At 51.5% G+C, this 25,050-nt stretch overlaps 1 protein-coding gene across 2 annotated transcripts in view; it reads right to left on the bottom strand.

The window, feature by feature from the left end:
* Myo18b (myosin XVIIIB) overlaps nt 1-25,050 on the bottom strand; it is a 220,279-nt gene that overhangs the window by 66,907 nt on the left and 128,322 nt on the right. For both annotated transcript variants that reach the window (XM_075983418.1, XM_075983429.1), the window contains exons 35-39: nt 20,434-20,547; nt 17,040-17,156; nt 10,962-11,045; nt 10,292-10,429; nt 6,980-7,165 (exon numbers count right to left, since the gene is read on the bottom strand). In XM_075983418.1, coding sequence (XP_075839533.1) covers nt 6,980-7,165; nt 10,292-10,429; nt 10,962-11,045; nt 17,040-17,156; nt 20,434-20,547 — 639 coding nt within the window. The remainder of the gene's footprint in view (nt 1-6,979; nt 7,166-10,291; nt 10,430-10,961; nt 11,046-17,039; nt 17,157-20,433; nt 20,548-25,050) is intronic.

The following is a 25,050-nucleotide window of genomic DNA, read 5'->3' as shown; positions in this document are numbered from 1 at the left end:
CTGAGAATAACACATGTGCTAGACTGTACCCCACAGCACCCCACCCCAGAATAACACATGTGCTAGACTGTACCCCACAGCACCCCACCCCAGAATAACACATGTGCCAGACTGTACCCCACAGCACCCCACCCCAGAATAACACATGTGCTAGACTGTACCCCACAGCACCCCACCCTGAGAATAACACATGTGCTAGACTGTACCCCACAGCACCCCACCCCAGAATAACACATGTGCTAGACTGTGCCCTACCCCAGAATAACACATGTGCTAGACTGTGCCCCACAACACCCCACAGCATCCCCCCAGAATAACACATGTGCCAGACTATACCCCACAGCATCCAACCCCAGAATAACACATGTGCTAGACTGTACCCCACAGCACCCCACCCTAGAATAACACATATGTTAGACTGTACCCCACAGCACCCCACCCAAGAATAACACTATGGTTTGAAAACCCTAAGTTACACAATGAGAAGTAATAATTTCTATGATTTTCTTGAAAATGAACTTCAATGAGTAAACAGCATGGACCTTAGATGTTTTGAGTCTGAAAATAGGCCTTAGAGAGGCTCAGGCCTGGGTTCAAATTCTAACTCCGCCACTTCCTAGGTCTTAGAGAAGCTGCCTGGTTCCTTTACTGGTAAAAATAAAGGATGAGACCTGGATGTAACACCCGTGGCCCAGAGCCTGGCAGGGAGAAGTGGAGGGCACCCACTGTCACTGCCACCCAAACCACCAACTGAACTGAAAAGATTCGTGGGGGATAGGACGCAGAGCAGGGTGAGGCAGATCATGCTAGAGGGAAGGAGAGAGCCCAACTCTGAAGGGAGAGGAGAAAGAACACAAATGGAAACTCTTAGTGTCTGCCATGTGCTATTATACGGGCATTTCTTGTCTCTCTCAACTTTACAGCCACTTGATGGGCAAGGGCTGCATCCCGTGTCTCACAGGTGCCAGGAGGTCATGCAGTCCTGGCGGAGACATCCAAGGGTTTGTTCCTTCTGCCGCCCTACGAATGCTTAGGTGGTACCCCAACCCCCGTTTATATCCGTTTGGAGCTTCAAAGTATGACACTTAGGAACCAGGGTCTTTGCAAAAGTGATTAATGAAGGTGGCAAGACCAGGTCAGAGTCCGGTAATGGCTTGGATATGAAATGTCCCCACAGGCTTACAGTGTGGAGAGCCTTGGTGGCACTATTTGGGGCAGGTTCTGAACACTCAGGGGATGAGGTCTGGATTTATGTCATTCCTGAGTGCTCCTGTTTTTGTCCTCTGTTCCTTGGCCCACCATGACATGAACTGAACTCTCCACCACAGCTTCCCCACAACGATGGACTCTCTAAAGCCACAAGTCAAATGGTCGGAATGAAAAGAATGGTCACAGACGCTGTGGCCCTAAATCCAGTGAATGTGTCCTCAGAGACAATCAGTGGGGAAGAGAAAGTCGTGTGAGGACACAAGTGGAGACCAGGTGGTGCAGCCACCTGTCAAGGTCACCTGAAGCCACCAGACTATGGATAAGAGTACAACATCTCTCCTGGAATCTACAGGGTGTGGTGGCCTTGCCAATACTTTGATTTCAGACTTCTGGTCTCTTGAGCTGGGACATAATTTGTCTTTTTTGTTTTATGACATCCATTTTTTGGTAACTTATAAAAGCCCAATAGGATCAACATACACTTCGATCTACTATGCAAGTAAGAACAGTTCCATGAGTAACGGCGGGAGGAGAGCTGGGGAGGGGAGGCAGTCGTCATTCATTGGCACACGGTGGAAGGATCTGGGATGAGAAAGATGGGATGGGAAGAAGGCTGAAGAGTCAGGCTTGCAGCCCCACGGCCAGTCTCTTTCTCAGGGGTCGGGTAGGGCCTGGGCACACAGCAATCATTCTCAATACTGAGTAAGATGGAGCCTGGAGACAGCAGAGGACAATTTCCAGGAGTCAGCTCCTTCCTTCCACCGTGTGGGAATCAAACTCAGGCCATCCACATCGCTGCCAAGCACCTTTACCCACAGAGACATCTGGCTGGTGCCAGACTGTAGTGACTAACCTCCCACAGCAAGCGAACCCAGTCTGTCTGCATGGCAAGACGAGTGCAGGTGCTGATAAGGAACAGGTGAGCCCTGCACTGCGTAGGAGCCGGGCCACCTGACACCAGCTCTGAGTTGTTGAGGTGGCCGCAGGCAAAGACACGAGGCCAGTCAAGTAAGAAGGTGGTAGGTCTCAGTGCTGAGGTGGGAGAGCAAGGTTTGTGAAGCCCACCATCAGCCCACAACTTCCCTAGACTGTCCAGGGACCAGGTTGGTTCTCCTGGGCTCTGTGACAACTCAAAACAACAGAATATAAATTCAGAGGCGAGCTGTCTTGTACCCCGATGACAAAGGAACTTGAGTGTTTTAGAGCCAGAATATTCTTTTCTCCACAATGGTGCCTGGAATTGCCAGGAATAGTACATCCACTAAAATTAATGGACAGAGCTCATTTTTCTTATTTCCCAAGGAGAGAAGTTCCATTGGTGGGGTAATGGATGCTGATCTGGAGGTGCTGGCGAGCCGGCTGGGGGATCAATCACCCACATGCAACAGCTCACAGCCCTTTAAACCAACACCAGCTGTGACAAATGGAGCTGGCCAGGGACAGGCAGAAAGGAATGCAGACAGAAGATCCATCAACATCCTTGTGACAGCTCATGGGTCCCAGGGGCCCAGAATTCTACTTGGTCTCCTACAGTGGAGCCATTTTTCAGCAGAGCTGAACTGAAAGGCGAGGGATATCTCAGGGAAGACTTCAGTGCTAGACACACATGGTCAACAGTTCCAGCTCTGTCATTCCAGGTTGCCATGAGCAACCTCCCACCTTTGCCCCTTTATGGTCCTGGCCTGGCAGAGTTGATGGTCGATATTTCAACAAACTCAACATTCACTGAGAGAATCAGTGGATGGATGAATGAGGAGATGGATTGGTGGGTGGATGGGTGAGTAGACAGATGAGTGGGTGAGTGAGTGGGTGGGTGAGTGGGTGGGTAAGTGGGTGGATGGATGGATGAAGGATGGGTGAATGGATGATGTGTAGGTTGGTGGTGGGTAGATAGATGGATGGATGGCTGGGTGGATGGATGGGTGGGTGAGTGGGTGGAATTTATGGATCAATGAGTTAATAGATGGGTGGTGAATAGATAGGTGAATGGTAGATAGATAATGAATGCTTGAATTATAGAGTTAGAAAATTACCTTTCTTCCTTCTGGGAGATCTTAATTCTAAAATGAAGGTACAGATGGCAAGGCTTTGCTCTAGACATGGCTCTGTGGTGAAGCTGTGCATGGGAGGAACACTCAGTGCTAAGTGGGACACGAGGCTGAGGTTTCCTGTGAGGATTCTGGCCCATTGAATAGGAAACTGCATCTGTGCAAAATACACAAGTGATGGTTACCTGATGGAGGAGGGTCATCTGTCTATCTGTTGCTTTCATTGGTTAATTAATAAAGAAACTGCCTTGGCCCTGATAGGACAGAAAATTAGGTAGGCAGAGTAAACAGAACAGAATGCTGGGAGGAAGAAGGCTGTGAAAGCAGACTCCACGCCTCTCCTCTCCAAGCAGTCACCATGACTCTCCTCTCTGTGACAGCTGCAGGTTAAGAATCTCCCTGGTAAGCCACACCTCGTGGTGCTACACAGATTGCTAAATATGGGTTAATCAAGATGTGAGAATTAGCCAATAAGAGGCTAGAACTAACGGGCCAAGCAGTGTTTAAAAGAATACAGTTTCTGTGTAATTATTTAGGGTAAAGCTAGCCGTGCAGGAGCCGGGCGGTGGGAAGCAGCCTGCCGCTCCACACTACAGTTACCATGTTAGCCTGTGAAAAACACCTGAGGTAAACAAGGAGGAGGAGGAAAGGTTAGTATGGGCTCACAGTTTCAGGGTAGCAGCCCCCAACTTCCTGCCCTGGTGCTTTGGAACATTGTGGTGGGAACATGGTGGAGGTGATTACTCAACCTATAGAAGTCAACAAGCAAAGGAAGAGGCAGGAAGTGTCTGGAACCCCAATATTCCCTTCGAGGGTGTGCCCTCCAGTGACCTAACTTCCTGTTACCTCTATACCTGGCCTCGGAAAGTCCAGGACCCAAGCTGTAGCAGTTCTGTATCTCACACATGTGGACTGGTCGAGAACACCTAGCCCACCATGGTGCTGGACACACAGTAGGCACTCTGAGGACACATCTAGCATGAAGGATGGAACCAGGGCTCTGACTTCTGCACAGAATTGTAGGGAAGACACATGGGAAGATATGCTGGTCCCAGCCATGGGCCTTGACCAGGATGCCAGAGCAGGGAGACAACTAGCCTTAGCAACAAGGTATCCTCAAATGACAGTAAGCATGTCATTTCCCTGGTGTCCTCGCTTCCATACCACCTCCTTCCTGGAGACCCACCTCCTTCCTCATCATGTCTGTTAAGTGCCTGTGTTAGCCCAGACCTCTTTCTTCCTGCTGCAGAGTCCTTGGGACCCGAAGGTCAAGAATATTCTGGTAAACTGGGAACAACCACTCTTAGCAAGAGACAGTGTGTGGCGATTTGAATTGGAAATAGCCCTTTCAGGCTCACATTTTAAGCTCCTGGGCCCACCCAGCCTGTGTTCCTACTTTGAAGGTTACAGAGCCATTGGGTCATGAGGCCTGACAGACTGAAGTATCTCACTATAGGTGGCTTTTGAAGGTTAAATCCTTTCTTGGTTCAGGTGTGTTATTCCTGACCCTGGTGTGCACTGGTGTGAACAATGTCACCAACCTCTGCAGTCTCGGAATGGGTGGTTCCCGCGTTATGTCTTCTCAGCCATGAGGGCTAAGAGCTCTGGAAACCTGAACCGAGATAAGCCTCCCCCCTCCCTAACTGAGGCTGTCTCTGTTGGGTGTGTCAATCACAGAGATGGAAGTAACCAATGCAGACCTCCAGGTGAACTTGCCCATGTGAGCCTGCCCACATCAGATGCCCTAAAAAGACTGTGGGATATACCAGATGTCTTTGCCATGGCAAAAGTGATGCCTGCACTTCTAGGATGAGTTCCGGGTGGCCTTCCCTGACACATGTGCCCCAAGGATTGTGAACGTGAGCTTACTTGCACAATCAGCTCAGCCTTCATTTAGGGTACACCCCAAATCCATGGGTCCCCACCGGTACAGAAGGACAACTGAGGCCTGCACCCTCAGGCAAGAAGGTTTGTGGAGACAGAGGCTCAGACTAGAGCTGTGCCACCAGCTGCCATTGGCCAGGACCTACAGCCATCAGGAGGTGGGGAGGGCAGGGTGGGGTGTAGGGGGCGGTGTTCAGAGTGACTGTGGCCTGGTCTGACCTCCATCCACAACATTTGAGAACTCAGCCTGTGGCTTTAACCACACCCCATTTTGAGTCCCTTGTTATGAAACCCACAGGGGACACATCTTAAGGTTGCTCTGAGAAGTTTCAAGCAGCCTGGGGCTTTTGCAACAGCGGCATCTGTCTAATTTCTCCAGCGGTTGAGCGTTTCTAGAGAGCTGCACATTACCCTAGGAACAGAGGCGCAGAACCGAGAATGGAAAAGAGGGAGAGAGGACATGGGAGCAGGGCGGCCGCACAGACAGAAGAAAAGCTCCCGTTTGACAGACCAGTGTGCCCGTGCGTGAAGCCAGCTAACAAAGACATCCTGGGAGATGGAGGTTAGGGTAGCATTCCTCCAGGCCAGGGGTGATGAGGACAAGCTATGACAGAGGCAGCGGGTGGCTAATGAACCCTGCTTGTCAGCTGGAGGAAAGCCTTTCTCTCTCTCAGGGTGAGAAGGGAACTTCAGTCAGGGACCTGGACCGGTCTGGGGAATCTCAGGCTTTGTAGAGCACCTGGCCTGTCACCGCGTAGGCAGAGGCCTGTCAAGGACAGAGCTGACAGCTCGACTCTGGCCGTGGAGGACGGTGGCTCCAGAAGCTCGTTTGTAGTAAAGGACAGTGGGCAAGCCCTTTCGCAGGAAGGCAGGGAAATGACCTCACTTTGGGGACCTTAAGGACAGTGTAAGCGCAGGTTCACTTGCTGGAAGGTTGAGTGACAGTAGACAAAGAGGGGTGCTGCCCCCACATTGCAGAGTAAGAGCCCTGAAGACTTCAATATGCCTGTCCCAAGACTAATGCTATCATGTGCCTTGTGATCCCACAGAGAACTGTTCTTGGAACAATACATCAAAAGATGGAGGATATTCCCACAAGGCAGAAAACAAATTAAAAAATGTACTTGGTCCATGCCGTGGATGGCTTGAGATACAGACGCCAGTGACTAACAACATGGCTGGAGATACAGACCCATGTCCCTTCACCGAGCCTCATTTTGGCATGTTGGATAGCCCAGGGCCTCAGTTTCCCCAGCTTCACCACAGACATAGGATTCCTTCCTGAAAACAGGAAGCATTTCACTCAGAACTGTTTGTTCCCAGTTCCCGAGTCTCTAGATGCCTCTTCCACCCTCCACGTTTGGTGTCTCTGCTCCAAGCCCAGAGATGAATCCACATTTACCACAAGTAGCAGTTGAAGCCTCAGTTTCCCCACTTGACATACCATAGTTATTGTGAGCATTCCACACTGAGATGGGTGCTGAGACACCAGGAAAGACAGACATTAAACATACCATGTTTCCCTCCATGTTGTCCAAGGCCACCCTGTCCTTGGCATTGCCTATGCGAGGCAGAGAACACAGGCCTGAGTCTAGATGCTTTCAGCAGCACAGAAGACCATTGGTTGGCTTTGAGTACACCGCAAGATTTTGCAGCCAATGACAGTGCTGTCTCTCAGCCCATGTCTTCTGTTTCTCCCTCCTTGGTAACCCTCCCCCAAAGGCCCAAGAGGGCAACCAGGAGTCTTCCAATAAGAAGGCTTTCCTACCCACCAAAAGGAAGTTTCCATTCCAGCTCAAATGCTCATCTACACAAGAGCCCATGAGGGCTGCCCTCACCAGCTCCATGCAGCGCCGGCTGGCCTCCTCCTCCCGCTGCACCAACTCCTGCATCTCTGCCTTTAGCTCCTCCAGGCGCCGCTGATAATATTGGCTGTTTTCTCGCTGCTGGGCCTCTGACTTGGCTGCCTGAGACAGCTCCTCACCCATCTTGATCAGGCTGTTCCGAAGCCGGATTACCAGGACCTGGGAAGGGCAGAAAGCCTGGTTGGTCTCACCTGAAGAAACCAGAGGTCTGAAGCAAAGTCTCAAAAGAACGGACTCCTTCGCTGGGCCTCTGCATGTGTGTGCCAAGTGATCCGGGTTGAGAATTGTGGTTTCTGTCCAGACAGCACACTAAAGCTGACCCTGCTGTCAGGGACTAAGGTGGACCGGCCCCGAGGGCATGAGAACAACAGAGCTAATGCTGGCACACCCCCATCTGCCATGCGGTGGCATGGGTGATGGAAAGATGCCCTCCCTCTTCCACCCCTTGTGACCTGTGGTAGGAGAGAGCTGGCCTCAGGGTCCTGAGAGTGAGAACTAGCCCTGACCCTCACTAGCTAGGAGCACCCAGGAAAACAGGCCCTGCACCCCACCGGCAACACACTAGAGACCCTGTTGTCAGGGTTGCAGATGAGCTAGCCCTGAGGCCAGGAGAGTTGATCCTACCCCCTCACATGTCCCCTACAGAGAGCCCTACACTTTGCCTGGGCAAAACAGTAGAGCTGGCCCTGGAGATATGAGGGAGGGAGGACCTGGATCTAACGACCCTAGAGCAGGAGAACTGACTCCACTCCTTCCTGCAGGCTGCATCTGGGTGCACTGGCTGAGGCAGCCCTGGAGAGCTCACCTGTGGCAATGAGGGAGAACTAGGGAGCCAGGTCTAGAACTGGGGCTATGAGTTGGCCCATTCCAACATCCACTGAATCTCTGAACTGTAGGAGCATGTGAAGGGGACGAACTTACAGATGGGGGCGGGGGACAGGATCCTCAAGACACAGGACAACTGGATATCCAAGAGGAGCCTCCAGTGAGAGAGCAATATCAATAGTGCAGCAGAAACCAGAGGCCCTGAACCAGATCACTTTCAAGTAAAGATGAATGGACTAAGGGATAAACTGTCTCCACAGGCCATATTACAGCTTCCATGACAAGATTCTTTTCGTGTTTGTTTTGTGCGTTTTGTTTGGTTTTCTTTTAAAATTGGTTTGTTTGGGAAGGGGGAGGTTGCCAGGACAGAGGAAGGATGCGAGAGGATGGGGAGACGAGTGGGAGCAGAATGCATGATGTGAAATTCACACAGAATCAATAAAAGTGAAAAAAAATTTAAAAACTGTGATTCCTTAGTTTTCTCCTGGGAAGAGCACTGACTGGGTTATCCAGCATCAGATGGTCAGTCCTGAAAACGTATACAACAGATAGAGCAGGTTATATTTAGGAATATATATTATGTACATAACTATATGCATGTAAAGCAAGCAATGAAAAAGAGGCCATGAATTTGAAAGAGAGAAAGAAGGGATAGATAGAAGATCTTGGAGGAAGGAAAGTGAAGAGGAAATCGTGTGATTATATAATAATTTCAAAAATAAGAGGAAGAAATGAAAAGAAAGGGAGGGAGCGAGGGAGGGAGGGAGGGAGGGAGGGAGGGAGGGAGGGAGGGAGGGAGGTAGGTAGGTAGGTAGGTGCTGGATTAGTACTCAGCACAACCAAAGTTTTGGCTTTATGAATGGGGGCCTTGGGTGAGGGTGAGGTCACTCCTCTCTGGACCCTCAGTGCTCTGCCTTTCTCGGGGACAGAAACCCATCAGACTTAATGAGGGGATGAAGACAAAAGCATCTAGGCCCCTGTACGCTAGAAAGGCCTCAGTGTTATCTGGATCTATTAGGCAGACAGCAAGCCTGGAATCTGGATCTGTGAAATGCCAGTGGGCAAATGGCGGAGTGTTGACACAGGCAAGGGTCATGTGACTATTTCAAGCCTTGCTGGGAGTTCTGGCAGCTGTGGTTGGAGGAGACAGAGTCAGGGTCGGAGACCGTCACCCAAAGGGGAGCTGCCCTGTTAGGCCCCATTTTAGAGACTGTCAGGCTGGAAGGGGAGAAAGAGGCATCACATGCGTCTTCAGTGACCCTTCGCAGCAAGGACACAGGTTCTGTTATGCTTGGATAATGGTGACAGAGGAGACCAGTGATTACAGGCTGTGATCTTCCAGGTTCTACCATCAGGTTTTTCTTTTCCTGCTGACAATTGTCTATGCTAGAACTGAGTAACAACTCCACAGACACAGACAGCCATGTAGTGCCATCAACAGCATTGCCAGGGTCTGGAGGTCCCTGCCTGAGTGTCCCCTGGAACTACCTGGAAAGTCTATGAAGGTCAAGGTCAACAAGAATTTCCCTGTTATCCACAGCAGCCATATCTAAGACCACATGTCTTCAGGGTGAGGGGCATGGCCTTTCACATCCAAACACCATGTAGTGAAGAGGTGAGGGCTGCGGAGAAACTAGAGCACAGGCCCTGGGGGGAGAGTCAGGACTGGTGTCATCAACTCCTACCTGACTCCGCGCTCTCACTCAGTGGTGAGGCCTGTCCTTCTTCCTCACTCTGCAGGTCAAGCACAGAGGGCTATGGGGGAGGATTTTGATAGTGGAGGTGACCTCATGTTTCATGTCCTTGGTCCACAGAAAAAGTGAACACACACGGAAATTATTGGCTCAAGATTGATGTCAGTATCCTTGCTAACCCATCCAAGCCCACCAGGGACTTGTTATACTGCAGACATACTGGAAGCCAGGTGGGGTCTCTATGCTAGAAGGTTCCGTCTGTACATTCATGGCATACTCTGTACTGCGCGTGTTTGTGCTCATATGTCTGTCCTGTACATACCAACACGGAGCTGCATAGATGACTGTGAAAGAAACTGACCACAGGAATTTGAGCAGATAGACAGAGATGGAGAGAGTGGTACCCATGGACTCAAGGGTGGGCAGTGGAGCCTAGGCTGAAGAAGGCAAGAGGAGGGAAAGGGGAAGGGAAGGAGAGGGGAGGGGAGGAGATAGGAGAGGAGGGTGATGAGAGTCAGGATAAAAACAGGCTGCAAGAGAAGAATGGGCTGAAGATGATGGCAGGAGTGGGCAGAGGAGGAGAATGAACGGGTGCATGTGGCTCCAGGAAATAGGTAGAAGAACAAAGGAAAAAAAAGAACAGGGGAAGGACAGGAACAGAGGGAGTGGTCGGATTCGTCTCAAGCTAAGCATGAGAACCAAGTGATATGGGGACTCACACAGCAATCCCTGCCCCCGCTCTCAATGGCTCATGGGGCTTCAATACCTCAAATCTCTTCATCTGCACCTTCTGGAACTCTGTCTTGTTCTCCAGGTCACAGATGACAGCTTCCTGCCTGCTGACAATGGCGCGGTCCACGGTGGACTGCTCCAGGTACTGGATACGAAGCTGAGCCACCTGCAGCTGGGTACATTGAGGAGTCTACTGGCACCATTGACCCGAGTCCCGCCCCTGGTACCAGTTCCCTGCTCCACTGCTGCATGTTGACCGTACACATGGGCCAGCGCCATCCAACAGGCATGTGCATCGGAACTCGGCACCCGCGTGCAATGGGAGATGGCCACTCCGACAGGCATGCGCACCAGCTCTAGCAGGACTTAAGAGAAATTGGTGGCTCACAATAATCAGCTAGGTACTGAGGTTTAGAGAAATCATGGCTCCTATGGAAGAGCTCCCATAGGGGTGTGGGCCTGACTCACAGGCATCTTCTCTTCTTAGGACCAATTTCTCAGAGGGGGAGAGAGGAAGGGGGAGCCAGCACTGACTGGTGCATTGGGCCATCTTTGTATGGGGCAGGAACCGGCAACTGTGACAGGAGTGTGTGGAGCTGTCTCTCCACTGGGACTTTCTCAGTGCACTTGGCACATGACTGAAGTTGAGCAGATGACCTGGTGATCCTCCCATCTCCCACAGCATGGCGGCTCTGAGCACATACCTGCTCCCGCAGCTTCTGCTTCTCCTTCTTGGCTTCTTCCAGCTGCAGCTGCAGCTCCTGAATTTGCCCGATGTCAGCAGCAGACTGGTGAGAGAGAAAACAAGGTAACGAGGCCCTTTCCAGAATCCCTTCTTCCTCAGCCCACAGATCTCTAAAGAACTTCTGTGACAATGATGGCACCTTGAAAGTTGCCTTTTACCCCTTCCCAATACCCCATCTCGGTTTGCTGAGTCACAGCTACCCAACGCCCCATCTCTGTTGAGTCACTCCATGGGATCAGTCCAGGGACTCAGTGATTGTCGAGTTCTTGATGTCACAAGCTGGAGAGCCCAGAACAATCAGGGCTGCCCCTGGATCCAGTAAACATTCCAAGCATGGTGCTGTGGTTTTAATGAGAAGTGTCTTCCACAGTCTAGGTGGTATGGAAAGTTGCTTGCCACCAAAGGGCTTTTGGAAAGTGGCAGTGGGGCTCAGGCTGCAAGGAATGTTTAATCCATCCATAGATCTCCAGTTTGAACCTATAGTTGGTGGAACTGTGGAAGGTGTGGCTTAGATGGAGGAAGTAGGTCACTTGGGGTCACAAATCATAGGGGTGTGCCCCGTCCGGGCTCCTTCCTGCTGAATCTCTGTTGCTTCCTGTCAGCCATGAGCCTCAAACTCCTGCCACAGTGATGTCCTTCCCAGCACCTGGGGTCAAACAACCAGGCACCAAACTCCTGAAATCACGAGCCCGGGTGATCCTGCCCTTTAGCGACTTCTATCCAGTCAGGGTAATGATAAAACTAACTTGGGAGGAGAAGCACTGTGAGTGTCAGGGAGCTGGGAACCTGCACTTGTACAGCAGCCAGAGTGAGCCAGGGACTCTCTGCTCCTTGGTATCCTCATTTAACTATGGGCAGAGTGTCTGCTTGGCCCCCTCCATAGGTTAGTTCCAAGGTCAGAGAGAGAGGGGAGTCAAGACCCCTGTAGGATGTGGAGGCAACGGCTAAGCTTGGCAGTCTCTGAAGAGCGAGTTTCCCGAGGATGTGGAGACCTCTTGGCTCCTGCTCTGCCACATGTCTGGTTTTGTTCTCTTATCACGGCTCATGCATGTTTAGGCCTGTGGCCAAACAGAATAATTTCTACATTGGACAAAACTAACCACAACTCAGGCACAGGCTCTCTGGTGGCAGTTGTAACCGCGGTGATTCCACTCCTTATTCGGGTTACATCCGCTTGTCTAGCAGACATGCCTCCCCTCTGGGGATGAGTGTGGAAGATGTCTGATGCTCCTGGACTGAGCTTGTCTCCCTGGGATAAGGCCAAAAACTGGCTGGGTGCCTCGGTCCATCCCCCACTCACTCCAACTGAAGCTCCCATTTTTCCCAGCCACCTTGTCTCCTCCCTGTCCAGGTCCACATCACACCCCTCGCTTTCCCTCCAATTTGCCTGACACTGTGGTTTTCAGTGCCCGCCCCCACGCCTCAGCTCCAGACTCCTGTAGGATAAGGCAGAGCTGACAGGGTGGGGTAGCGTGCTGGCTGCAGTTCTCCTGCCCTGCTTCCCACCTCCCCTCAAACAAAGCCTTCTAGGAGCCTGTCCTGTCCTTCCTCTCCGGGCCTCCCTGAGTGTGTGGCTGCTGCCTTCCCCCATAACCTCCCTTCAGCCTCTGCAATGCCCCAGGGACACTTTGCATGCACCTCCCTCCCAGGCACATGGGTTGCCCTCCTGCCAGACCCCATGGTTCCACTGCAAGTCCATTAACTCCTGACCCTCATCTGGGTTTCTACCTGGTACCTCCTCCTCAGGGAAGCCTTCCCTAATTTACGTCCTTTTCTGGACTCTCAGTTCAGTTTGCTAGCCCACCTCCTACCACACGCTGCTCTGGGTAGCTTCGTGGCAACATCTGTTCAGCTCACAAAGCCACAGGGGAAGTCTGGACGTCCCTTTGCTTACCAAAGTGTCCTTGGCATTGTTTACAGTGTCTAAAGGAGAACTAGTCCTCAGTAAACAACAGATAGACAGACTGGATGGCTGAGTATATGGGTGGTGGCTAGACACAGTGAGTAGATAGCAGATAGGTGTGTGGATGGGTGGGTGGGCACATGGGAGGGCAGACTGTGGTGGTTTGAATAAGAATGGGACCCATAGGCTCATGTATTTAAACGCTTAGTCATCAAAGAGTAGCCCTATTTGAGAAGGATTAGAGTCCTTCCCTCCTCGTCCTCCTCTTTCTCCTTCTTCTCCTCTTTGACTCTCTATGTATGTGTGCGCACGCGCGTGAGCACATACACGCATGCACATACATTAGGATGTAGCTCTCAGCTACTACTCCAGTTCTATGTGTGCTGCCACATTCCCTGCCATGATGATAATGGACTAAGCCTCTGAACTAAGCCAGTCTCAGTTAAATGTTTCTTTTATAAGTGTTGCCATGGTCATGGTATCTCTTCACAGTGGTGGACCAGTGACTAAGACACAGCTGAATGGATGGATTGGTGGGCAGATGTGTGCGTGGTGGATGTGTGTGTGGACAGGGAGGTGGGCAGATGCATGCGTGGTGGATGTGTGTAGACAGGGAGGTGAGCAGATGTGTGCGTGGTGGATGTGTGTGGACAGGGAGGTGAGCAGATGCATGTGTGGTGGATGTGTGTGGACAGGGAGGTGGGCAGATGCGTGCGTGGTGGATGTGTGTGTGGACAGGGAGGTGGGCAGATGCATGCGTGGTGAATGTGTGTGGACAGGGAGGTGGGCAGATGCATGCATGGTGGATGTGTGTGGACAGGGAGGTGAGCAGATGTGTGCGTGGTGGATGTGTGTGTGGACAGGGAGGTGGGCAGATGCATGCGTGGTGGATGTGTGTGTGTGGACAGGGAGGTGGGCAGATGCATGCATGGTGGATGTGTGTGGACACGGAGGTGAGCAGATGCATGCGTGGTGGATGTGTGTGGACAGGGAGGTGGGCAGATGCGTGCGTAGTGGATGTGTGTGTGGACAGGGAGGTGGGCAGATGCATGCGTGGTGAATGTGTGTGGACAGGGAGGTGAGCAGATGCATGTGTGGTGGATGTGTGTGTGTGGACAGGGAGGTAAGCAGATGCATGCGTGGTGGATGTGTGTGTGTGGACAGGGAGGTGGGCAGATGCATGCGTGGTGGATGTGTGTGGACAGGGAGGTGGGCAGATGCATGCGTGGTGGATATGTGTGTGTGGACAGGGAGGTGAGCAGATGCATGCGTGGTGGATGTGTGTGGACAGGGAGGTGAGCAGATGCATACGTGGTGGATGTGTGTGGACAGGGAGGTGAGCAGATGCATGCGTGGTGGATGTGTGTGGACAGGGAGGTGAGCAGATGTGTGCGTGGTGGATGTGTGTGTGGACAGGGAGGTGAGCAGATGCATGCGTGGTGGATGTGTGTGGACAGGGAGGTGAGCAGATGCATGCGTGGTGGATGTGTGTGGACAGGGAGGTGAGCAGATGCATGCGTGGTGGATGTGTGTGTGGACAGGGAGGTGGGCAGATGCATGCGTGGTGGATGTGTGTGTGTGTGGACAGGGAGGTGGGCAGATGTGTGTGTGGTGGATGTGTGTGGACAGGGAGGTGGGCAGATGCATGCGTGGTGGATGTGTGTGTGTGGACAGGGAGGTGGGCAGATGCATGCGTGGTGGATGTGTGTGTGTGGACAGGGAGGTGGGCAGATGCATGTGTGGTGGATGTGTGTGGATAGGGAGGTGAGCAGATGCATGCGTGGTGGATGTGTGTGGACAGGGAGGTAAGCAGATGCATGCGTGGTAGATGTGTGTGGACACGGAGGTGAGCAGATGCATGCGTGGTGGATGTGTGTGGACAGGGAGGTGGGCAGATGCATGCGTGGTGGATGTGTGTGGACAGGGAGGTGAGCAGATGCATGCGTGGTGGATGTGTGTGGACAGGGAGGTGAGCAGATGCATGCGTGGTGGATGTGTGTGGACAGGGAGGTGAGCAGATGCATGCGTGGTGGATGTGTGTGGACAGGGAGGTGAGCAGATGCATGCGTGGTGGATGTGTGTGTGGACAGGGAGGTGGGCAGATGCATGCGTGGTGGATGTGTGTGTGTGTGGACAAGGAGGTGGGCAGATGTGTGTGTGGTGGATGTGTGTGGACAGGGAGGTGGGCAGATGCATGCGTGGTGGATGTGTGTGTGTGGACAGGGAGGTGGGCAGATGCATGCGTGGTGGATGTGTGTGTGTGGACAGGGAGGTGGGCAGATGCATGTGTGGTGGATGTGTGTGGATAGGGAGGTGAGCAGATGCATGCGTGGTGGATGTGTGTGGACAGGGAGGTAAGCAGATGCATGCGTGGTAGATGTGTGTGGACACGGAGGTGAGCAGATGCATGCGTGGTGGATGTGTGTGGACAGGGAGGTGGGCAGATGCATGCGTGGTGGATGTGTGTGGACAGGGAGGTGAGCAGATGCATGCGTGGTGGATGTGTGTGTGGACAGGGAGGTGAGCAGATGCATGCGTGGTGGATGTGTGTGGACAGGGAGGTGAGCAGATGCATACGTGGTGGATGTGTGTGGACAGGGAGGTGAGCAGATGCATGCGTGGTGGATGTGTGTGGACAGGGAGGTGAGCAGATGTGTGCGTGGTGGATGTGTGTGTGGACAGGGAGGTGAGCAGATGCATGCGTGGTGGATGTGTGTGGACAGGGAGGTGAGCAGATGCATGCGTGGTGGATGTGTGTGGACAGGGAGGTGAGCAGATGCATGCGTGGTGGATGTGTGTGTGGACAGGGAGGTGGGCAGATGCATGCGTGGTGGATGTGTGTGTGTGTGGACAGGGAGGTGGGCAGATGTGTGTGTGGTGGATGTGTGTGGACAGGGAGGTGGGCAGATGCATGCGTGGTGGATGTGTGTGTGTGGACAGGGAGGTGGGCAGATGCATGCGTGGTGGATGTGTGTGTGTGGACAGGGAGGTGGGCAGATGCATGTGTGGTGGATGTGTGTGGATAGGGAGGTGAGCAGATGCATGCGTGGTGGATGTGTGTGGACAGGGAGGTAAGCAGATGCATGCGTGGTAGATGTGTGTGGACACGGAGGTGAGCAGATGCATGCGTGGTGGATGTGTGTGGACAGGGAGGTGGGCAGATGCATGCGTGGTGGATGTGTGTGGACAGGGAGGTGAGCAGATGCATGCGTGGTGGATGTGTGTGGACAGGGAGGTGAGCAGATGCATGCGTGGTGGATGTGTGTGGACAGGGAGGTGAGCAGATGCATGCGTGGTGGATGTGTGTGTACAGGGAAGTGAGCAGATGCATGCGTGGTGGATGTGTGTGTGGACAGGGAGGTGGGCAGATGCATGCGTGGTGGATGTGTGTGTGTGTGGACAAGGAGGTGGGCAGATGTGTGTGTGGTGGATGTGTGTGGACAGGGAGGTGGGCAGATGCATGCGTGGTGGATGTGTGTGTGTGGACAGGGAGGTGGGCAGATGCATGCGTGGTGGATGTGTGTGTGTGGACAGGGAGGTGGGCAGATGCATGTGTGGTGGATGTGTGTGGATAGGGAGGTGAGCAGATGCATGCGTGGTGGATGTGTGTGGACAGGGAGGTAAGCAGATGCATGCGTGGTAGATGTGTGTGGACACGGAGGTGAGCAGATGCATGCGTGGTGGATGTGTGTGGACAGGGAGGTGGGCAGATGCATGCGTGGTGGATGTGTGTGGACAGGGAGGTGAGCAGATGCATGCGTGGTGGATGTGTGTGGACAGGGAGGTGAGCAGATGCATGCGTGGTGGATGTGTGTGGACAGGGAGGTGAGCAGATGCATGCGTGGTGGATGTGTGTGTGGACAGGGAGGTGGGCAGATGCATGCGTGGTGGATATGTGTGTGGACAGGGAGGTGGGCAGATGCATGCGTGGTGGATGTGTGTGGACAGGGAGGTGAGCAGATGCATGCGTGGTGGATGTGTGTGGACAGGGAGGTGGCCGCACGATGTCAATATTTGCCTGGTGGAGCCGCCCTCCAGAGGACACACCAGCTTTACCCAGGGCTTCATGGAACTGACAGCCCCTCCCTAGCTCTGTAAAATTTGCACAACTCACAAGCTGGGAGAGGTCCTGACCTGTGCGATGAGGTCTTTGTGTTTCTGCATGAGGCCGTTCAGGTCATCCTGGTCCTCGTCAATGCGCTTCAGGAGGTCTGCCCTCTCAAACTGCAGCCTGTACAGCTGTTCATCCACCTGCAGGGAGGCAGTGCGTGACTCAGAGTGAGCTCGTAGGTACTGGATGCTCAGTAGATGTGGATGCAACACGTAAGAAGGGTTCTGGCCCTGTGGGAACCTTTAGGAATCCATTCATACATATGTAAAGGTCTAAGGCATAGGCATGTAAGCACAAACCTGCATTGTCTCTGAGAACAGGGACTTTGTCCTCCACACAGGCATATATCCCAGCACCAAGCACCAGAGTTGGCATCCAAGAGGTGCCAAATAAATATCTATTGTGTAGGTGGATGAATTTGATTGGGGATTTTTCCCTCCAAGGTAATTTCTTTTGCATGTGTATTTAGCGATTTTATGTGTATGTAGGCATGTGTGTGGATGTGTGTGCTTGTACATGTATATGTGTGTCCAGGTTAGTTTTTAGTCAACTGGACACAACTTAGAAGCGAGAACCTCAGTTGAGAAAATGTGTGTGTGTATGTGTACATGCATATACATATATGTATGTGTATATGTATGCATGCATTCTGAAATTTTCTTGATTGGTGATTAATGTGGGATGCTCCAACCCATTCTTGGTGGTACTGGGCGTATAAGAAAACAGGCTAAGCAAGCCATGGAGAGAAAGTCAGGAGGCAGCACTCCTTTAGGGCCTCTTCATCAGCTCCTATCTCCAGCTTCCTACTCTGATTTCCTTCAGTGATGAACTACAATCAGTAAGAAGAAACAAACCCTTTCCTTCTCAACACTCTTTTGGCCATGGTGTTTTACCACAGCAATGGAAGCTCTAAGTGTGACAGAAATAGGAGCCATGTGTGGGGTTATTGCCATGACAGACCTGACTGCATGTTTTTGGAAGGACTGTGGTGGTATTTGAAGTTTGGGCTGCAAAAGCCTTTGAATGCTTGGAGCTCAGTGGGCTGCTGCGTGTGACCCTGGAAGACAGGACTGTTGAGAGAAGGGCAGACAATGGTGGCCTGACTTGGGAAGGACAGCATCGGTTGCGGAGTGGAGCTTTCCTGAGCCTACAGACAAAGCACAACGCTAGGGAAATGGGGCCTCATGGAGCCCAGAGAATAATGGGGTCCTAGACACCAACTGCTGAATTTTTTTATGCTGCTGAAGTTTGTTTCTGCTTTGATTTGATTGTGACTGTGCTCTGGAGCTTCCTTTTTTTTCTTTTTGAAATAGAAATTTTGTAACTTTTTAAAAATAGGTGCCCACAGTTAATAGACTATGGAATTTTAGAGAAATTTTGAGTATTTTAGAGAAAGTTTGAACTTTGAAAAAGACCTTGTTGATGTGGGAGTGATTTCTTTCTAATCTGTTGCTTTCATTGGTTAATTAATAAAAAAAACTGCCTGGGCCCATTTGATAGGCCAACCCTTAGATGGATGGAATAGGCAGAACAGAATGCTGGGAGAAAGAAGCTGAGTCAGTGAGTCGCCATGATTCTCACACCGGACACAGACACAGGTTAAAATCTTCCCTAGTAAGCCACTTCATGGGCTACACAGATTATTAGAAATGGGTTAGATCAATATATAAGAGCTAGCCAATAAAAGGCTGAAACTAATGGGCCAAGCAATGTTTAAAAGAATACAGTTTCCATGTAATTATTTCGGGTATAAAGCTAGCCATGCGGGCGGCCGGATTCCAGGAACGTAGCCCCACCGCTCATATTACAACACCTTGTGGGTTTTAAAGATATTGAAAGTGTTTGTATTTTCTAAAGACTAGGGGACTTTTACAGTTTGATAGTTTTAATACTGTGATATTAATATTAACATGTAATCTTGGGGGCACATGAGAAAGGAAAGGCAATAGTTGGATAGTGACGTATATGTGTGTCAAATTGGCAAAGGGTCAATTGCTTTGGTCAGGTTTTCATCGATTCTATACAGCATAGAGGCATTTAGAAGAGTGAGTCTCTGTTGAGAAAACGCCCCCTAAATTGGCCCGTGAAGCATTCTTGAGTTATGATTGATGTGGAGGCCCAGGTCATCGCAGATGATGTCACCCACTAGACAGGTGGTCCTGGGTTGTAGAAGAAAGCAGACGCAAGCAGTAAGTAGCAAGTTAGTAAGCAGAATTCCTCCGTGGCTTCTGCTTCAGTTCCTGCCTCCAAAGTTCTTGTCCTATCTTTCCCCTGTGATGGAATGTGATGTGAGCATCTAAGCTGAGATAAACCTTTTCCTCCCCAAGTTGCTTTTGGACATGGTGTTTACCATAGCAACAGAAACCCTAGGAAAATGTGTGAGCATGTATGTGGGTTTCTGGACGTGTTCCCCTTCATTGAGAAAACTACAGTGAAATCCAGGGCAAAAGGGCTTGTTAGGGTGCCGCACAGCACGAGCTGGCGCCTCTCCATCTCTATGCAGACTAAATACAGGACAAAGGGCTTGTTAGGGTGCCGCACAGCATGAGCTGGCGCCTCTCCACCTCTATGCAGACTAAATACAGGACAAAGGGCTTGTTAGGGTGCCACACAGCATGAGCTGGCGCCTCCCCACCTCTAGGCAGACTATACAATTCTGTATATTGAATACAAGTTTAAGTCAAATATGATCATCCAGACTCCAGACATTGTCACCAACATGAGAGATATATGGCTCTTTCGTCCCCCTCAGTGCTGAGCATACAATAACATAATTAACAGCCAGGTCTTCTGGGTGCAGGGAGTTGACGTGAGCTCTTAGAGAAGGTGGCATGCAGCAGTCTGATGATAAATACCAAGAGTCCCATGGTGGTAAGAACACAGTAGGGCTGCGAGAGGCTCCTGAGAACCATCTATAGCTGTGAGCACACAAATGGACACATGATTAGCTGTGTTTATTATCACAGGTGAAACTTCATGCTACTGAGCACACAGTAGGTCCACAGAAGGTGTCCTTGCTTGCCTTTGTAAATGTGATCTCACACCTGTGTGTGCATGTGTGTGTGTGCATGTATACGTACATGTATGTGTGCATGCATGTGTGTGTGTGTGTGTGTGTGTGTGTGTATTCTGTTGAATTCAGTATCAAGCACCCAGTAGGCCCATAACAAATTGCCTTTGCTTCTTAGGAGCCAAACATTCAGTAGGTCCACAATAAGTTCCTTTATACTTCTTACAGAACTGAATACCCAGAAGCTCTACAACAGAAGCCTGTAACCCCCAGCAGTGGGGTGACTCAGAGGGGCCTCAAGGGGATGCCCACATCCTAAGTGTTTCCTTTCCAAGGTTATGTCCCCAGCAGGACAAGGCCAGACCATGAGCCTGCTCTTCTGGGTGGGGCTGTGGGAGGTACAGTACCAGGGTCTTGCTCCGGGTCACATTCTCCAGTTCACTGTGCATGTTCTCCAAGTCCGCAGTCAGCACCTTCTGCGTCTTCAAGGCGTCCTCACATTTGGCCTCACTCTGCTCCAGCTGGACAGAAACAGGAGAAGGAAGTCACTTCTCAGACACCCTCCCTCCCTAACAGCCCAGCCCACACCTTCACACCTGTCTGTCAACACACATCCTGTGAGCAGGGGCTATGTATGCTTGAGGCAAACACCGGAGGATGCCAGGTCCTGCTATCCCAGAGGAGACAGGCAAGGACAGTAGTGGCAGCCTCTGGGGAGTACAGGGAGTGACAAAGAGACAGTGTGAGGATGGCAGGGCCGGCCAGCCCTGACCAGGGCTCGGGTTCAGCTGGTCTGCAAACCCGCTAAAGGAAAAACATTCTACATGGAAGGGTCTTCCTGTGCTCGCCTTCGATCAAACCTCAAAGGCTGAGCCAATAACTCAAACTGCTTTCTCGTCCTCTACCTTCCCGTCTATTGGTAGGCTACAATTACCCAGGCACATGCCACGCACCCCCATAGTGACCTGTCCCATTGAGAAACTCATATCAGCACACAAACCCTATGTCCAATGTCTATGTTTTCCATGATCCCTAGAATTAGAATCTTCAGACAGAAAAAAACACAGAGAAAATACTTAGGACTCAAAGTAGGGTCGCACCTCGCCCAGAGCTACACAGTTGCAAGAAATAGAGGCAAACCCAGCATTCCCCGACACACAGACTTTCCCTTCTGAAAACACTGTCTCCTGAAGGGTAAAGGATCTGGTCATGGTGCCACACACCTGTAACCCAGCATTAGCGAGGCTGAGGCAGGAGAATGGCTAGTCTCAGGCCGACCCTATCTCAAAAAACAACAAAGTGAAACAAAAGAGCTTGGAGGGGGGGAGGTGACCAGGGTCCTACTGAAGAGGTCACCGAGGGAGCCAGCAGCAAGCTGACTAGGAAAGAAAGGCCTGAGTCCAGGCAGAGGCTGTACACCACCCACATGGGAACAATCCCACCTCCCCTGAACAGACAAAGAACAGCTCCAGTGTCAAGGTGCTCCACCCATGTGCTACCGTGGCTGTGACAATAACCCAAGAGCTGGGGTCACTGGTGTGAGCAAGGCATCATCCACAGAAGAGATGAGACTTCAGAGTGAGCTAGATATGCCAAACTGGAAAGCCCAGGCTTGGGTGAGGCAGAGAGGCTAGAAGAAGTGCTCTCTACAGAGGCGGGGAGCAGAACTTGGGTAGGGCCTCACTGAGAATGAATCTGTGCTAACACAAGTAGGGTAGAGGTCAGAGCAAGTGCAACAGCCCTGGAGCAGCGTCCAGGACCACAAGAGTGTAGCCAGACAGCTGCCCCTCCAGGGACAAGAGGGACAGTTCCGAGGGTGTACACAGGGTTCACAGCAGCGAAGCAACGGGCCGGCTACAGTGTGGGAGCTATGATGCGTGGTGAAGGCACAACAGAGTCCTCCTGGAAGGGGACTGGAGTGCTCCAGCAGGTGGGGAGGGCTGGGCTTGGAGAGAAATGGAAGGACCCACAACTGTGGGGGACTGTATCATCTGTGCAGTGCTGGGGAAGGACCCAGGGCACATGGACCAGGCAAGGGCTCATCCCCAAGCTGCATCCCCAGCCCCTCATGTGGGGATTTTAAATCCCATTTTGGAGTTGAAGAACAAGAGTTAGAGCCTTGTCCCCACCACATACACCCCAGCAGGACAAACACAACTTATTTTAAGGAGGCATTTGAGGCTTGGCAGGAGCTGCTATCTATGGGTGGAGGGTGGTCCCTGATCCCAGAAGTGCACAGCGAGTGGGTCTAACCTACTCTACATGGACTGAGCAGAAATCTCATAAAACAAGGCCTCTGTCGGGCATCTGGGGCTACAGTTGCTACAGAGTCTCATTTCGGATCTTAAAGGCTCCAAATATTATGCTTTAGGGGACAGGAAGAAACCCAGGCTGCAGGTCTACTTTCCATTATGGGTGATCCATGGCAAGAATCATTATGAGTGTAATTTCCATACTGAATGTGGAGTCAACTGTAAGTTACAGAAGGGATGAGCTCAGATCACCCTGTCGTGGTGATGCAGGCTGGAGTCACCTCAGCAAACACCTTTCCCCGGTGTTGTTACCACAGCATTCAGAGAGCAGAGGCTGCGGAGGTAGTCAGTCGGCAAGTGAGGACTCTTACAGCATCACTAACAGGCTGTTCTCTGCCCCTGAGTGCCAGCTTGGCGTACGAGGTGCAGAGTGAGGGCTGCCGAGAGTCACTGTCCCCTCCACAGCCAAGGCCTCTTGTGCTCAAATCAAACATTCTCAGCGGGGCAGATCATGTCCAGGCCTACCTCTCTTAACCTCCTGTGGGCTAGACCACAGCAGACCTTGGCAGCACGGTGTACTTGGTATTTGCTGAAGGCCGTCAAGGATCAGACTATCTTATGCACTGTGATTTTTGTTTGTTTGTTAAACAGTATAAATGTGGGTGTTGTACCCAGCGAACACCAAATGCCCTTCATAGCTGGAACATTCCTCATCCTGGCACATTCAGTCAGCCCATGGTTTGCTAAGGAAATCAGCCCAGTCTTCGGAGATCTGCTCCAGTCCTGGAGGCTGGTACCAAGGACCCTGGAGCTGTTCTTCCGTTCAGTGGGTCTGTGTCCATCCCCAGTTCAACCCTGACCCTCCGGAACCTCTGGATATAAACACCACCAGACATTATGGGGAGAGACACCCATCTACCCTGAGGGGGGCTTGGGCATCACACTGTGAGTAGGAACAAAACAGAGAGCAGGCAAAATGGAGTTCCAGTGTGCCCATGACCTTGAACAGATTTCCCAGAGCCTTTGAGTTTTTTCCCAATCACAAAACATGGGGGTGGGGTGGTTCTGTGCATTGAGAAGTCTACAGGGTACAGCCAATGAGTTGTAGTCTATATAATCTGTGGATGGCATACACACGGGCCTCATGTGAGCCCTTGCTCCTAGACCTGCACCTGCCTGGACACTTTCAAGTGTAGCCCATCTAACCTGTACAGCGGTCATCCCCATCCTAGCTGGCTGAAAGTGGAGGGCTTGGTGCTTTGTACAGTCATAGACACAGTAAACGGCCGGATCTGAACTCAAGCCCGGGCACCACTCAGTCTCCACCCATCTCTACAGACTGTGAGAAATGTCTGTCTCCCAAAGGTCCATGTGTTCTTGATCATGACCTCACACCCAGCTGTAGACAAGCCTATGACCCTCCTAAGATGAAATGGCACTGAGGACATTGAGGTAAAAGATAGCAAGAGACCTCCCTTCTGGTAGCACAAATGTCTCAACTCAGGGCACTCACAAGCTGAGCAAGCCCAATCCAAGAGACACATTTGTAATGATACAATTGGAGCATCGACATGCAGCCAAGCTTGAAGACATCTGAACAGCAGACCTTCCCATTTTCTCAGCAGCTTCTTTCCTACTTCAGTTGAGCTGAGCTGAGCTGAGCTAGGTGGGTCAGAACCCTGAGATTGGCATGTAAACAAATCAAAGGTACACACACACACACACACTCATACACACACACACACACACACACACACACACACACACACACGGCATGGACTGGGAGAAAGTAGCAAAACTGATGTGTGTGTGAGAGAGAGACAGAGAGAGTGTGTGTTCTGTATGAGTGTATGTGAATGTCTCTGTGTGTGAATGTGTGAGTTATGTATGAGTGTATGTGTGTATGTAAATATGTGTGTGAGTGTATGAATGTGTATGTGAGTGTGTATTGGGGGGGCACAAGTGCAGCTTTCTGTCATGTGTAAAAGGTGGAACTGACCCCTGTGGTGGGGTGACAGGCCTCCAGGCTCTCCACACACAAAGGAGAACATCCTCCTTCCCATGGGCCTGGGGAGATGGGAATTCCACACTCCCTCTGGTCCTGTGTGGCCACTAGATACAGCTGGCGACCGCAACCCATGAAACAGCCCATCCTTTCACAGATGAAGAATCGCATTGCAGTGGCAGGGGAAGAAGGTGACACATGACTTGACAAGGTCAGCTTCAAGTCTTCAAGGTTCCAGACCCAAGTGTTGCTGGATTCCCCCATACCTATCTGTACACAACTCTTGCTTACAGAGACCTCTTCCCCATTGTAGCCATCACCAGGGACCTTCCACTGTCTCCCCCAACTGCCTCCTTCGCCTCACTGTCTCTCCCCATTGTTCACTGTCTCTCCAGCACCACCACTAGCATTCAGAGAGGGTGACTGAGATCCCCCTCACATACACAGCAACTGTAAGGCCAGGGATGGCTTTGCTTTCCTGTGAGAAGCCATCTGCCTGCTTTAAATACTTGGGGAAACGTTTTCTTTGGATTTACAGGGCTTCTAGACAAGGCAGCTTGACATATGGAGAGAGGTGGAGCAGAAATGCTGTATTCCTTAGAGATCTTAGATCCTAGATATCTGGGTCTGGTTGAACAACTTGAGGGATTTGAAAATGCCACAGTGGACATTCCACAGAGTTTGCAGGGCTAGGCAGGACACTTTCGTGCTGGGCATGCCACCTTGGCACTTGGGAGACTCCACCTTCAGCCTGAAGAGCTTTTCCA

This window comes from Microtus pennsylvanicus, chromosome 1, assembly GCF_037038515.1.
Source record: "Microtus pennsylvanicus isolate mMicPen1 chromosome 1, mMicPen1.hap1, whole genome shotgun sequence".
In the NCBI taxonomy this organism is placed as follows: Eukaryota; Metazoa; Chordata; class Mammalia; order Rodentia; family Cricetidae; genus Microtus; species Microtus pennsylvanicus.
Note: the sequence above shows the minus strand (reverse complement) of the source record. Positions and strands in the feature narration are given on the sequence as shown.